The 16,235-nt window shown below is 42.3% G+C and overlaps 1 protein-coding gene across 2 annotated transcripts in view; it reads right to left on the reverse strand.

Annotated features, from left to right (window-relative positions):
* The window catches only part of SRGAP1 (SLIT-ROBO Rho GTPase activating protein 1), a 326,848-nt gene extending 311,224 nt beyond the window's left edge, over positions 1 to 15,624 (reverse strand). For both annotated transcript variants that reach the window (XM_033221401.1, XM_033221400.1), the window contains exon 1: positions 14,573 to 15,624. In XM_033221401.1, the coding sequence (XP_033077292.1) occupies positions 14,573 to 14,639 (67 nt within the window). In that variant the 5' untranslated portion in view covers positions 14,640 to 15,624. The remainder of the gene's footprint in view (positions 1 to 14,572) is intronic.
* Between the last annotated feature and the right edge of the window lie 611 nt (positions 15,625 to 16,235).

Here is a 16,235-nt window from a genome sequence, read left to right on the forward strand (position 1 = left end):
TGGATTATTTGAGGCCATGAGTTTAAGACCAGTCTGGTCAACATGGCGAAATCCCATCTCTACTAATTATACAAAAATTAGCCAGGAGCCAGGCGTGGTGGTGCGTACCTGTAATCCCAGCTATCTGGGAAGCTGAGGCACCAGAATCACTTGAACTGGGAGGTGGCGGTTGCAATGAGCCATTGAACTCTAGCCTGGATGACAGGGTAAGACCTCACCTCACAAAAAAAAAGAAAAGAAAAAAAGACAAACTACTTTAAGATTTAGTAACAAAAGGCAAAAATAAATGTTTTAAAATAATATATTTTAAATTCAATACAGATCAGCCTATGTTCTTAAAATAAGAGAATACTATCATCAATATTATTTCAATACATTTTATATCTCATACAGAATGAATACATTTCTAGAAAAATATAATTTATCGGCCAGGCACAGTGGCTCACGCCTGTAATCCCAGCACTTTAGGAGGCTAAGGCAGGCAGATCACCTGAGGTTGGGAGTTCCAGACCAGCCCAGCACACGGCAAAACCCCGTCTCTACTAAAAATACAAAAATTAGCTGGGCATGGTGTCGAGCACCTGTAATCCCAGCTACTTGGGAGACTGAGGCAGGAGAATCGCTTGAACCCAGGAGGCGGAGGTTGCAGTGAGCAGATTGCGCCATTGCACTCCAGCCTGGGCAACAAGAGTGAAACTCCATCTCAAAAAAATAAAAGTATAATTTATCAAAACTGACATGAGAAGAAATACACAGCATAAATAATCTTATAACTAATAAAGAAAATGATTAACTACTGATTAGCAATTAAAAAGTTCTTCACACAAGGAAACTAATTAGACCCAGATAAACAGTTCTACTCAACTTTCAATGAAAGAAATATTTCAAAGTTTCAAACTCTTCCACAAAATAGAGAAGCAATACTCTCCCACTTACTCTGTGAGGCTAGTGTAACTTAGATTCGTGGCCAGGCGTGGTGGCTCTATGCCTGTAATCCCAGCACTTTGAAAGGCCGAGGCAAGAGGACTGTGTGAGCCCAGGAATTCTCTGAGTCCAGGAGTTCAAGACCAGCCTGGGCAACAAAGTGAAGCCCCATCTCCCCATGCCCCCCTCCAAAAAAAACACAGATAGGAAATGAGACAAAGACATCATTAAAAAGGAAAACCATAGGTCTGTTTTTTCCCCAAGAATTTAAAGACAAAAATACTAGATATTAGCAAACAGAATCCAACAGTGTACACAAACAGACAGACAGACACACACACACATACATACACACCACACACAAAATACAATGAAGATAGCCTTAAAGCAAAGAAAGTTAAATATTAGGAAATCTATAAATATTACTCATCACATTAACAGAGTAAAGAAGAAAAAACATAGTATCAACAGATTCAAAAAAAAAAGAAGATAACATGCAACCACCTATTAATGATTAAAACTTCAAGTAAACAAAGAATACAAAAGATGTGCACTTTAGCTATTAAAGAGTATCTACAATAAACTGAAAACAACCATCATTCTTCAAGGGAGGAGAGGCTTGAAAGCATTCCTTTCTCAATGGAAAACAAGAATGCCAAGGTTGGCACTTTCACTAATTCTGTACTGGAAATTGCCTAGGACAAAAATGCAAGAAAAATAAATCCATGGAGCTTACAAATGAGAAAATAAAATCATCTTTATTTATAAATAATGAGTGTTTTTTACTAAAAAAGGGAACAAATTCTTTGAAATAACAGGCTAGCAAAGTGGCTACATAAAAGTATTTATTGCGGCCAGGCACAGTGGTTCATGCCTATAATCCCAGCACTTTGGGAGCCCAAGGCGGGAGGATCACTTGATATCAGGAGTTTGAGATCAGCCTGGTCAACATGGTGAAACCCTGTCTTTACTAAAAATAGAAAAAAAATGCCAGGTATGGTGGTGCACTCCTGTAATACCAGCTACTTTGGAGGCTGAGGGAGGAGAACTGCTTAAACGTGGGAAGCAGAGGTTGCAGTGAGCCAAGATCATGCCACTGCACTCCAGCCTGGGTGACAGAGCAAGACTTCATCTCGAAAAAAAAAAGAGTAAATTGCAGACCAGGCACGGTGGCTCACACCTGTAATCCCAGCACTTTGGGAGGCCAAGGCAGGCAGATCATCTGAGGTTGGGAGTTTGAGACCAGCCTCGCCAATGTGGAGAAATCCTGTTTCTACTAAAAATACAAAATTAGCCAGGCGTGGTGGAGCATGCCTGTAATCCCAGCTACTTGGGAGGCTGAGGCAAGAGAATCGCTTGAACCTGGGAGGCGGAGGTTGCAGTGAGCCAAGATAGCACCAGTGCACTCCAACCTGGGCAAGTGAAACTCCGTCTCAAAAAAAAAAAAAAAAAAAAGTAAATTGCATTTCTGCATAATAGAAACTAGAAAACAATCTTGAAAGAGATCTCATGAACGTTAGTCATAAAAATAGCATCCTGATATAAATCTAACCAAAAACATCAAAACTATAAAACTTTACACAAAGATATTTTAAAACAACTAAATAAGTGGAGGAATACTCATATTCACAGCTAGGAAGAACTAATATATAGATGCCAATTCTTCCCTAATTGATTTATAATTTCATGCAATTTCAATGAAAATGCCAATGTGTTTTCAATGGAAGGCAAACTAATTCTAAAATTTATTTGGAAGAGAAAGGAGCATGATCAGAAGATACTTCTGAAAAAAGAAGAAAGAGGGGAGATTTAGCTTACCAGACATAAAGACTTATTACAAAGCTATAGTAGTTAAGATAGTGTGATTATGGTATTGGTGCAAGAATAAATTAATCAACGGAACATGACAGAGTGTCCAAAAATAGAGTTCTGTATATGTGAAACTTTCATCAAAACAGAAGCAGCTAGCATATCATTTCTTTAAAAAGACTATTAGTAAATGGAACCCCGAAAAAGGTCATTTATATGAAAAGAACTTTAAAAAAATCCCTAGCTCACACAAAATAAAAAATAAACTTTAGATGAATTAAAAATATATGCTGAAAGCAAAACTTTAAAGCATTTAGAAGATGACACAGACAGATATCTTCCTGACTTTAGAGTGGGGAAGGATTATTTAAACATGAAATATAAATAATTGATACATGTGAACAAATTAAAAATGAACTTCTATTTATTAAGAGGATCTTTTTATTTATTTATTTATTTATTTAGAGATGGAGTTTCACTCTTGTTGCCCAGGCTGGAGGGCAATGGTGCGATCTTGGCTCATCTCTGCCTCCTGGGTTCAGATGATTCTCCTGCCTCAGCCTCCCAAGTAGCTGGGATTACCAGCACCCGCCACCATGCCCAGCTAATTTTTGTATTTTTAGTAGAGATGGTGTGTCACCATGTTGGCCAGGCTGATCTCAAACTCCTGACCTCAGGTGATCCACCTGCCTTGGCCTCCCAATACGCTAGGATTACAGGCATGAGCCATCACGCCCAGACTAGAGAATCTTTTTAAAAGCGAAAACACAAGCTACAGACTGGGAGCAGATATTTGCAACAGATATAACTGGCAAGAGATTAACATCATGAACATACTAAAACAAAACAAAACTCAAAAATCAGTAAGATATACAGACCTATTATGTACCTACAAAAATTAAAAATAAAAAGGAAGAGAAAATCATTCGGGCCAGGTACAGTGGCTCACGCCTGTAATCCCAGCACTTTGGAAGGCCGAGGCAGGCGATCACTTGAGAGCCCAGGAGTTCAAGACCAGCCTGGGCAACATGGTGAAACCCCATCTCTACTAAAACATACAAAAATTAGCCCGGTGTGGTGGTGCATGCCTGTAGTCCCAGCTACTTGGGAAGCTGACGCACGAGAATCACCTGAACCCAGGAGGTGGAGGTTGCAGTGAGCCGCAAAGATGGTGCCACTGCACCCTAGCTGATAGAGTGAGACTCTCCCTCTAAAACAAAACAAAACAAAACAAAACAAAACAAAACAAAAAAAAAAAAAGAACTTCATAGTGACTGCTGCTTGTCTACCAAAATCTGTTCTTTCATGCTGTGACCATCAAGTTATAATTAGAAACACGGCCATCCAGAAAGACTACATTTCCCAGCTTCCCTTGCAGCAAGATGTGGCCATGCTGGTTAAATAAGTGGAAAGTATATGTACTACTAAGGGCTGGGTTTGAAAACTTTGGACATGTGCTCCTTAAGGCTGATTTTCCTTCCTGCAAGCCAAAACACTGAAATACTTAAAACCTGGTTTCGAAGAGAAGACAAGTTCATTTATCTAGGTGATGGCAGAACCACAAGATGGAAGAAATCTTAATAACGGGGCAAAGATGTCCTGGTGGCCTGGATTGGACATATCCAGTCTGTTACCTGAGAAAGAAAAAAATCTCTCTGTTTTAAAGTTACTGTTTGGGGGGTTCTCTTTATTATAATATCTTAGCCTCTACCTTAACTAATACATTGCTCAATGCTAAGTGTTTTTCAGGCTGTGAACTCTCCTCCCCTGCTAATAAGAGAAAGGCTTGACATTACCTGGTAAAGTTGAACATGCACATTCCCCATGACCCAGCAAGTACACCTAGAGAAACTCTTCTTGTACACCAGGAGACACATATAGCATTTTATACACTATTATTATTCATGAGAGCAAAAAAAACTATAAATAACTCAAATGTCATAGAATGAATCAATAGCTTGTAGTGTTTTTTATGCACTGGAATATTATGCACCAGAGAAAGCACACAGTGTGGCAGTGAAATTATAGTCACATACATTAATGTAGATTAATCTTAACATAATAATATTGAGTATAAAATTGAAGTCATAAGAATACATATTATTAATTTTTTATTAGGGAAAATTTCAAGCATATGCAAAAATAAAGAGAATAATATAATTAACCTCATGCACCCACTGATTATCAATTCATGGCATTTTATCTGTATCCCTACCTATTTCTTCCCTCCCCAAGATTATTTTCGAGAAAATCCCAGATGTCCTAATTTCATCCATTATTACTCAGCATGTATCTTTAAAAGATAAAGATTTGTTATACATGCCAAAACACTACTATTCCAATTTTTAAAATTTATACCAATTCATCATGTTAAAAATTCAGAAAGTGTTCAAATGTCCCTATATTCTTGATGTATGAATGCATCCTAATCAAAACTATAAAGAAAGCTACAAAATGATAGTAAAGCTTTACAAAAAACAAGAGAATGATTAACACTATATCCAGAATTGTTGAGTGGCAGTGGGAATGAAGGGAGATTTGCTAGGAAAGGGACATTCCATGGGGGTTTCTAAGGCACTGGTAATGTTCTATTTCTTAACCTAGGTGGCTAGTAACGAGGTGTTCAAAGCTATTATTCTTTAAACTGTAAATAATCATTTTCTGTACCTGTTTGTATGTATATTTCACAAAGCAAGCAAGCAAATAAACAAGCAAGTTTGCTCTCCCAAACACACATGCTGACTAAGTTCAAAGCAAGGAAAAATCAAAGTATATCAATGAGTTGTAAACAAATGAGAAATCTGGTTGTCCTATGGACAAATCTGATTACCAGAGGTTCGATCCAGAGGCTAAGCTTTGCTTGGATTTACCTTGCCCACTCCTCTACTCAAGGAAGCTGGAGTTGAAAGTCAGATTCCTACATTTAGCCTGAAAATTTACCGAAGGCCAGGTATACAGTGGCCCAAAGACACAGAAAGTACTAACTATACTAAACAGGAAAGTTAAGCAGAAATTCCTCCCCCGGTGCATTATAGCTTGTTTTGCACATACACAACTCAGCGTATCCCTCAGGGTGCCCACGCAAAGCAATGGTGACTGGCTCACTGTGGGTGCTCAAAACTGTTAGCTCTGGTTACGACTATCTTTAATTATTATTTCACCTTCCATTTTACAGTCTTTCTTCAATTATTATAAAACAATTAATCATATCATAAAATGTTCTTCAAAAACCAGTGGTAAAGACTGCATAACATTGCATGTATCAAGTTAGTTAACAATTTACCGATGGAATTTAGTTAACCATTCCCCACTGTTGGACATTTAGAATGTTTCCAGCTGTATGACTTTCTAAAGAAATTATAAACCTTTTGAATTCAACTTAAAATTTTGTGGTAATAGGCTGGGCACAGGGGCTCACACCTGTAATCCCAGTACTTTGGGAGGCCAAGGTGGGTGGATCACCTGACATCAGGAGTTCGAGACTGGCCTGGCCAACATGCTGAAATCCCGTCTCTCCTAAAAATACAAAAAATTAGCCAGGTGTGGTGGCGGGCACCCGTATTCCCAGCTACTCATGAATCTAAGGCAGGAGAATTGCTCGAACCCAGGAAGTGGAGGTTGCAGTGAGCTGAGATCGTGCCATTGCACTCCAGCCTAGGCAACAAGAGTGAAACTCCATCTCAAAAAAAAAAAAAAAAAATGTGTGGTAATACTTGTTTGGACATCCTAGATAATTCTGAATGATCACCATGTTTATTTGCAGTATAAAGGAATTATGATTCCAAATTATTCCTCTTCTCATGTAATAAATGTTTAATGAGGCCCTGTACACTAAAGGGTGTGGGAGATAGACAATGATTTCTAATATCAAAGTGCTTTCTAGTGAAACAGAAGCAAATTAGCAGTCATAAGTGAAATTTTCATTCCTACATTGATTTTAAAAGAAAATACTTTTCTCAAGACTATGAGATTAAGTCAGTGACTTTATCTGATGTCATAAGAATCTTTTTTACCCCCAGGTAAGTAAAATCCACTGACTGAACTATAGTTCTCATTTTCCATACAGCATCACTGAACAGAGGTAGAGACAATTTAAAACACAAGTTATTCTTAAATACGTGGCAGCCCAGAGCCAGGAAATGTGCTGTTAGCCTTTGTTACTTGCACTTGGATGAAAAATAATGACAAAATATAAAATCCACCTTATAATGAGCTGGGAATCTGTATGCTTTGTCTATTTCCCTTTTAAATTCCACATGAAACTCACTCCATTCTAAAAGCACATAGCACTCTCTTAGGATAATTCAAGATAAGTCCACTTTGGAATTCATTCTGGTAAAAAGACTAGCGATTACATATTTGAATTTCAAAAAACTTATCTAAATCAGAATGCAACAAGATACAGCAGATAGAACAACAGGCTGGGCAAGGTGGCTCATGCCTGTAATCTCAGCACTTTGCAAGGTTCAAGCAGGCAGATCACTTGAGCTTAGGAGTTTGAAACCAGCAACATGGCCAAAACCTGTCTCTACAAAAAATACAAAAATCATCCAGGCGTGATGGCAGGTGCCTATAGTCCCAGCTACACCGGAGGCTGAGGTGGCAGGATCACCTGAGCCTGGGGAGGGCGAGGCTGCAGTGAGCTGAGCCGAGATTGGGTCACTGTGCTCCAGCCTGAGCAAAGGAGTGAGACCCTGCCTCAAAAAAAAAAAAAAAAAAAAAAAAAATACAGTAGATGGAAAGAAAACCAGCATTAAACAGATAACAATTACTAACATTTATTGACTATTATGTGCCAAGCCTGTGATAAATGTTTTCCTCACTGCAATCTCACAAAGACAACAAGGAGGCCAGGTGCAGTGGCTCCCGCCTGTAATCTCAGCACTTGGGGAAGCTGAGGTGGGTGGATCGCTTGATGTCAGGAGTTCGAGACCAACCTGGCCAACATAGTAAAACTCTGTCTCTACTAAAAATACAAAAACATTAGCTGGGCATGGTGGAGCATGCCTGTAATCCTAGCTGCTTGGGAGGCTGAGGTAGGAGGATCACTTGAATCTGAGAGTCACACGACTGCACTCCAGCCTGGGTGACAGAGCAAGACTCGGTCTCAAAAAAAGAAAAAGAAAAAGAAAGAAAGAAAATTTAAAAAGACAACAAGGTAAATACTACGATTTTCCCTATTTTACAGATGAAGAAATTGACTCTTAGAGGTCACTCAACTAATCAGTGACAAGGCTAGACTGCTAACACCAAAGTTTCTGCTTTTTAAAAAAAATTATTTATTTATTTTTAAAAAATTAGAGATGGTGTCTCGCCATGTTGACCAGGCTGGTCTCAAACTCCTGGTCTCAAGTGATCCTTCCATCTCTGCCTCCTAAAGTGCTGAGATTACAGGTGTGAGCCACCATGCTTGGCCCAGAATTCCTGGTTTAAACACCATGTTCTGTTTCTTCCCAGTCTAACACATCAACAGCGCAGAGTAAATAATGCTGTCAATAAATTAGAAAGTAGTTCTGAGCTGACAAAAATACCTTTACATAACTGTCTCTAATCCAAACTTCTTTTTTTCAAGATGGAGTCTCGCTCTGTCGCCCAGGCTGGAGTGCAGTGGCACAATCTCAGCTCACTGCAACCTCCGCCTCCTGGGTTCAAGTGATTCTCGTGCCTCAGCCTCCAGAGTAGCTGGGATTATAGATGCATGCCACCACAGCCAGCTAATTTTTGTGTTTTTAGTAGAGACAAGGCTTCACCATGTTGCCCAGGCTGGTCTCAAACTCCTGGGCTCAAGCAATCCACCCACCTCGGCCTCCCAAAGTGCTAGGATTGATTACAGGCATGAGCTACCATGCCCAGTCTCTAATCCAAATTTCTGCCTTCAAACTGCTAAAGCATAAACAGACTAATTAGACAAACAATTTATATCCTTTTCTTTATCTTGTTAGTTGTTTGAATTGAAGTAAAAATAGGTAGCATGAATAAAAATTTTTAAACTGTCTCTCCTTGGCCGGGCACGGTGGCTCATGACCATAATCCCAGCACTTTGGTACGCTGACGCAGGAGTTCAGGAGTTTGAGACCAGTCTGGGCAACATGGCGAAACCCTATCTTTCAAAACAAAAAAATAGCCAGGTACGGTGGTGTGTACCTACAGTCTCATCTACTTGGAGTGCTGAGGCAGAAGAATCGTTTGACCCCAGGAGGTCAAGGCTGTAGCGAGCCTTGTTCACCCACTGCACTCTAGCCTGGGTGACAAAGTGAGACCCTGTCTTGAAGAAAAAAAAAAAAAAAAAGAAATTGGCCAATTTACAAAGACTCTAAAACCTAGAACAGACTTGAAGTTATCTGACTCCTAAACTGGTCAACGTAGCACAGGAGTAAACAAACCAATCTAGATTGTCAGAGCTGAGATTTACTATCCTGTATTATAATCCAGCCCTCATGTGTTTCAGAAGGTCATGCTTTGCTCAAAATTTTCTCTAAAACTATCCCTTAATATATTCTGAAGTTCATGAAACTAATCGGGTTTTCAGGGCACTGTAAAGGCCTTGTTGCAGTAGCTGCAATTAGCTTCAGCAAAACATCAAGCAAATCACATTTGTACATATTAACCATGTTGTTTTTCTAGACCTTAAACGCCTCCATGTGAAGCTGCTGCCTGGGTATTGTGGTCTCTTGAAATGGTCCTGGTGAAAAAAACAACTTGGTTAGAGTTAATCAACGTAATTAACTCCTGTTCACAGACGACAGTTTCTATGCTCTCTTAGATCCCACAATGACTCCTTCAATGAATGCAAAGTCTAAATAGGTAACTGTTCTATATCCTATTTAGATATCTACTTTGTGAGGAATCTAAAAGTGAATTCTCACTACTGAAAAGAAGATAACCTGGGTTCTGGTCCCAGGTATGTCACTGTTAATTGTGTAACTCTATGGTTAAGCCTCCCTGCATCATGTAATGACTGGGTTGGAGAAAAAAATGTTACAGGTCCCTCCCAGCTATAAAGTTTTAATTCATAACTTAAATTGCTGTCACTTCCTATTCTATGTTAGAAGAAAGAACATAAGATGCAGACACAGTTGCACCATGGCATGATGCAGGGCCATACCAAATCAAATTGGCATTAACTCATGTTCCATCTGCTACTAAAATGTATTATTTGTATGTCAGGCTGCAGAGTGGTCAAAGAACAACAGATTTTCTTGGCACTCCCTGTACATATTGCATGTAGATAAATATGGTGCTATCTCTAGGAAAATACTACAAATAATAACTGTCAATTCTTAGCAACTAGCAACATACATTATTAAAAATAAACACAGTTTTTCATCTATAAGTTCACTTCACAAAACATGTCTTTTTGAGTCTTTTTCGTTCCCATATGTGTAGCTCCACAATAGTTTTGCTGCGGAATACAAGAATCACATAGATCACTAAAGTCCACAGATAATCTCAAAACCTTCTGTTAGCCAATTCAATTCCTTCCACTGCTACACTATTTGCCAGAGATGCTAACAAATAGCATAGTCAACTGGTTTGGGTTTCATACACTTTTCCAGACAGGCTTGCTTTTTAATGGCCTATTCAAACAAGAGATTTATTTCTCTTAATTCTAAGTCTTTGAGAATTTGACCAAGAGGCATGAAATGTTCATTTCATTCTTTAAAACTGTTGCTTGGGGTCCCCTTTTGTCCCCGATTCAAACCTATCCATTGTTTAACCACTTGTATCATTCCTGATTCTTCTCTGTCTTACAATTCTGTGCTACACTTCTCTGCATGTGGTTTTGATTACTGTTTTTTCTGTATTCTTTATTGTATTATATTTTAATTCTCCAAGAACTCAATTTATACAGTGTCCATGAACTTATGAAATAAAAGTGAAAGCAAAAATGATTCTCCCCAAAACAGAGCAGCCAAGAGAAAACTTAAAAAGCTTGAAAATTTTATGAAGCAATTAAAATGAACTGATATGACATCTTCAATTAGAGTCAAAGACACTTAGGATTACACAAATTAGTCAGGCATGGTGGTGCGCGCCTGTAGTCCCGGCTACTTGGGAGGCTGAGGCACGAGAATCACTTGAACTTGCACTTGAACCCAGAAGGCAGAGGTTGCAGTGAGCCATGATAATGCCATTGCACTCCAGCTTGGGTAACAGAGTGAGACTGTGTCTCAAAAAGAAAAAAAAAAAAAAAAAAACAAAGAACAAAGACACTTAGGATGAAGAGAATTCCAACTCCTTATCTTATAGATAAGAAAACCAAAACCCAGAGAGAGGCTAAGTGACTTGCCCAAAATTATACATACAACTAGATACATCTATGACCTTATATACAAAATTACAAATTATCACCAGGAATAGTTCTTTTCACAGTTAAGAATAGCCCCTTGAAGTCTGTTCCCAAAACCTGTGCAGGCAGCCACAATGGCCAAATTCCATTATCTGTGCCAGATGCAGTGGCTCATGCCTGTAATCTCAGTATTTTGGGATGCTGAGGTGGGCAGATCACCTGAGGTCAGGAGTTCGAGACCAGCCTGGCCAAAGTGTTGAAATCCCATCTCTACTAAAAATACAAAAATTTGCTGGGCATGGTGGTGCATGCATGTAATTCCAACTACTCTGGAGGCTAAGGCAGGAGAATCACTTGAACCCAGGAGGCGGAGGTTGCAGTGAGCCGAGATCACGCCACTGCACTCTGGCTTGGACGGCAGAGTGATTCTCCATTTTATGTGTGTGTGTGTGTGTATGTGTATATATATATATATAATAAAAAATAAAAAACATTCCTTATCTGAAGTCATTCCTTTAGGTCAAAACATTATCTCAAAAATTCTGAGATAAATAGAGTTGTTATTAGGGAAAATGGGAGAGAGTAAGAGGGGAAAACATTCCAGAGTGTTAGGTTCTAAGTTAGAACGTTAAAAAACATACATATAATCAGAATGACTCTTGAAATCACCCACACACCTAAGTCACCTAGAGAGTCCAATATGTGTGTTTATTCATTGTGTTTTTCTTGAGACGGAGTCTCGCTCTGTCAGCCAGTCTGGAGTGCAGTGGTGCAATTTCAGCTCACTGCAACTTCTGCCTCCTGGGTTCAAGCAATTCTCCTGACTCAGTCTCCAGAGTAGCTGACATTACAGGCATACACCACCACATGCAGCTAATTTTTGTATTTTTAGTAGAGACAGGGTTTCACCATGTTGGCCAGACTGGTCTCAACCTCAAGTGATCCGCCCACCTTGGCCTCACAAAGTGCTGGGATTACAGGCTTGAGCCACCGTGCCTGGCCTAGGCTTCTGTCTTAATGAGTTCCACAGAGCTAGGTTTTTCTTCAGCAATAGAACAGAATTTCTTTTTTATCATCAGATAAAGTTGCTGTCTTGTAATTTAAAAAGCAGGTTGTTCCAAAAACATATACCTTTGTTTATTTACTAATTTATTAGACAGAGTCTCACTCTGTCACCCAGGCTGGAGTACAGTGATGTGATCTCGGCTCACTGTAACCTCTGCCTCCTAGGTTCAAGTGGGACCACAGGTGTGTGCCACCACACCTAGCTAATTTTTGTATTTTTTGGTAGAGATGTGGTTTATCTACCAAAATGTTGGCCAGGCTGGTCTTGAACTCCTGACCCCAAGTGATCTGCCTGCCTCAGCCTCCCAAAATGCTGAGATTACCGGCATGCACTACTGCATCTGGCCCCAAAACACATACCTTTAAATAACAGAGAGCCCTCTGCGAGGGTAGAGAAAAACCAGTCTTGTCTCCCATGCTGTCCTTACTAAGGGGCCTACTCTCCCTGCACTGGACAGCTGGCCTCATGCACTATTTGCCTGTGATTTTTCTCCCACTCTCTTCTTGATTTGCCTAGAAGTACCAGGTGAATGTGTGCCATTTAATGCTTATATGATCTGACTCCGTGATATTCCCTTATTCCTACTTTTGTGTTTGGATGTAGTGATCTAGGTTAGATACTGGATGTGTAGGTTATTGCAGAAGGAGGTAAAGCCTGGACACAGGGCAGGCAGGTACAGTGAAGAGTCCTAAAGCAGCCTAGGGACTTGTGGGTGTGTGGAAGGGAGAAGTGTTGAAGGAAATAGGGAGAAGGTCACTGGCTGTGGAAGAGACTTAGTTCCAAATGTGATTTTCACCATGTTCTTGATTTTTCTTCCGTTTGAATTTGATAGACACATTGCAACACATCCCATTTCGCTGATTTTCCAATAAGGATTTGATCACTGGCAAGTGACCTTACAGCAAAGATAAAGAAATCAACATTTGAAAGTGCATTTGCCAATTAGAGCTCCAGGGAGCAGAAAAACCAGACCGCCACCCCTTGAAGACCTGCCACAAAGAGCCATGTGGAAAAACTGCGCAGAGAAATGGTGGTTGTGAACAAGAGTACTGCCTTGGAATGAAAGGTTTTAGGCTATGTTGGACTCTCTGAAAAAAGAAAGGTTAGTCTCATTAGAAAGTTTACCTGGCTCTAAGAAAATAACTTCTAACACAACTTCCATAGCAATGAAACAAGTTCCTGTAAGTATAAATTATAATTCCAAGCAGACAAAAATCTGTGTCTACTGAACAATGTTTAGCTTAACTCCATTTTAGGGGTCAGCCTAAAGATAACCTAAGTTATCTTGCATATTGTGTCTGCCGTGGCCACAATGAGTTGGTCTCGATTCACACTGGATGATACAGGATTTCTCCACCAGGTCCTCTCACAAGACTCCAGGCATTTTTACAACTTGACCACACAAAAGAAAACTCAGGCTGCTCCTCCCTTGCTCAAGGGAAGTACAGTAATGCCTTTCTCGTAGCCCTTTCATAAGACTGTGCATAGACAAACACAGGTGTGTACATAACAATCTTTATGAACTTTGCATTGAATGTGTCAAAGAACAGCGGCGATCCCAACATTCCATCCATTGTCTCAATCAGGAAAGCTACTCCTGAGACATCAGGAAAGAGGAGGAAAAAATTCAACTAACATATGTTTACGAAACACTTCAGCAGCAAAAAATACTTGTATTGGAGAGAAAATATATTTTTTTAAATCACAAGGCATAGAAAGTAAAAATAATTAATCAGCCTTAATTAGGTTTTCTTCATTAGTTGACAATGTAAATCGATTGAAACTACTACTCAAATATTCAAACCTTCATTTTACATGCAAGTGGCTTCCAGCAAATGATAAAGCAATATTCCCATATGAATGTGAAAGATGGCAATGAATTCTGGCCCATTATAAAGGAGGAGTCAGATTCCACTAGTCACTGCTTCGTTTAACTGCCAGGCTTTCAGGGAGCTATTTAATAAAAGGGGGACTCGCCCTAACAAATTGTGAGCGGTGTAAATAGGTGAACGGTGTAAATACCTGAAATAGCCTGCACTCAATGAGGCTGGAGACCGCGTGCGGTTCACAGACTTTACAAATATGATTCCGTAAAAAAATTACGTAGTGACAATCATACTATTTAAAAAGAATAATGACGGTGATAATAATAGCTGGACAGGATGCATCTCTGCTGCCTGCTTCCCATAGAAGTTGCTCAGCTGAAGGTGGTTAAGTTAAAGCCAGTTCTCTCCCCATTGGAGATGCGGGCTGGCAGCTGGCGGGGGGAGGTCACCCGGTTTCCAGCTTCCCGTGGGTTTGACGGGACTGGGATTGCAACTGGGAACTAAGTGACTTGTAGGAAGCCTGCGTGGCTCAGCCAGGGCTCGAGCTGTCCCCTTACCACCTTCCTCCCACGCAGACACCAAGTTAGAAACGCAACTCCACGAGCACAATGACAAGAAGGCACACAAAAGGAGCAAGGCAGCCGCTCCCATCCTTACCTTTGACTTGACTTTCATACTCGGCTATGATCTCTTTGTCCTTCTTGAATCGGCTCGGGGTGGACATTATCCAGCTGTTCTGGGTTTGCTTTCAATGGGCAAGTTCTGTTCAGTGGTCACAACCAGTTCTCCTCGGAGAGGCAGAGTTGTACTCTTACACGCCGGGAATCCAGAGGCAGTGCCGACCCGAGGGAAGGGAGGAGGCAGAGGAGAGGCAGGAGGAGGAGGGAAAAAGGAGCGAGTAGAGAGGACTAGATTAGCCCGGGCGCTGGCACCATACTCTCGGAATTGAGCTCCGTCGGTGATCCCAGGGGATCCCCGGGGTCGGGGCTGGAGAGGACGGACACGCAGGCAAACTCCAGCGAGCAAGTGGCGGGGGACGTCTCCCTGCCCACCTCGCCGGGAGCCCGGCCACTTCCTCTACGGCCGCTGGGCGGGCGCGGGGCTCGCGCCGGCGCTCCGCACCATTGTTCGAGACACGCACCGGGCGCCCAGGACAGGGCCAGCGGCGGAGGGCAGGCGCCGGGAACGCGCCCAGGTCGAGCGCCACAACCCTCTCTTCCTGCCTCCAGCCGCCGGCTCCGGCGCTCAATGGTCCCGCCCGGGCTGGGGATGCTGCTGCCACGGCCGCCGCTCCTCTGCCCGCAGACACCGCCGCTACCGCTCGGCAGGCGAAAGGAATCGCAATCCTAACGCGAGTCCCCGCTGCTGCTGGGAGGGTGAAAGCGGCGACGCTCAGACGCGACCTGGGCACAGCCCCGGCGGAGTTTAGGTCTCCAGAGCCGGCGCCGCGAGAGGCCTCTGCCTCCCTAGCCGCCGTGCGCCGAGGCTGCCTTTCTCTGCGTCCCCCTTTCCGCTGCTGCCCCCAGGAGGCCGCTGGTGACAGGCACACTTGCACACGCACGCGGGAGCCGCGCCCCCGGCGGCCGCAAAGTTGAGGATGCACATACGGCTCGCGCCTCGCGGGCGCCCAGCGAGTGATCTGTGGCGGCAACTGCTCGGGGCTCCGCCAGGCGGGGCTAGGCTCACGGGAGCGGACGGCGCTCCTTCTCGGTCCAAGCCCCCGCCCCTGCTCCGCGAGGAAACGCCTGGCTGGTCAGGGAAGATGGATGCCTGTTGTGGCCAACCACAGCCCGGCCCCGCGCGCGGAGCCCAGGAGGCTGTGGGCGGCGCCCGCCGCACCTCTCTCCGCCTAGGCGCCGCTTCACCGCCGGCGGAGGTCGTGGCTCCTGCTGCAGGAAAACCCCTTCCCGACCTGTGGAACTGCCTTTGGGCTCTGGCGGGGGCTCTGGTGGGGCTTTTGCCAGAATCTAATGGGGAAGTCCAGAGTTGGATGTCTCCATGACACAAAGGGACGGTACTCCGAGACGCTGGACCCCAGTAGAAAAACTGAACATTGAATTGTGAATGACCTGGCTGTTAATCCAAAAAGCGCGAAGCTCTTCAATCGAGGCGGAGAAAAACACCCATCTTGAACACCATATCCTCTATTCCTACAAGTAACTAGGGAAGCTAGGATGGTGGGAAAGCGACGGTATGGGAACGGGTCACATGGTGTTGTTCGCTTACTTATTTATTTACTAAACTCCAGATTTTATTCCGATTTTACCAGTGTTTTCTACTAGAGTCATTTCTGTTCCAAGATCCAACAGAGGACGCCACA

This window comes from Trachypithecus francoisi, unplaced genomic scaffold, assembly GCF_009764315.1.
Source record: "Trachypithecus francoisi isolate TF-2019V2 unplaced genomic scaffold, Tfra_2.0 Lachesis_group11, whole genome shotgun sequence".
Taxonomy (NCBI): Eukaryota; Metazoa; Chordata; class Mammalia; order Primates; family Cercopithecidae; genus Trachypithecus; species Trachypithecus francoisi.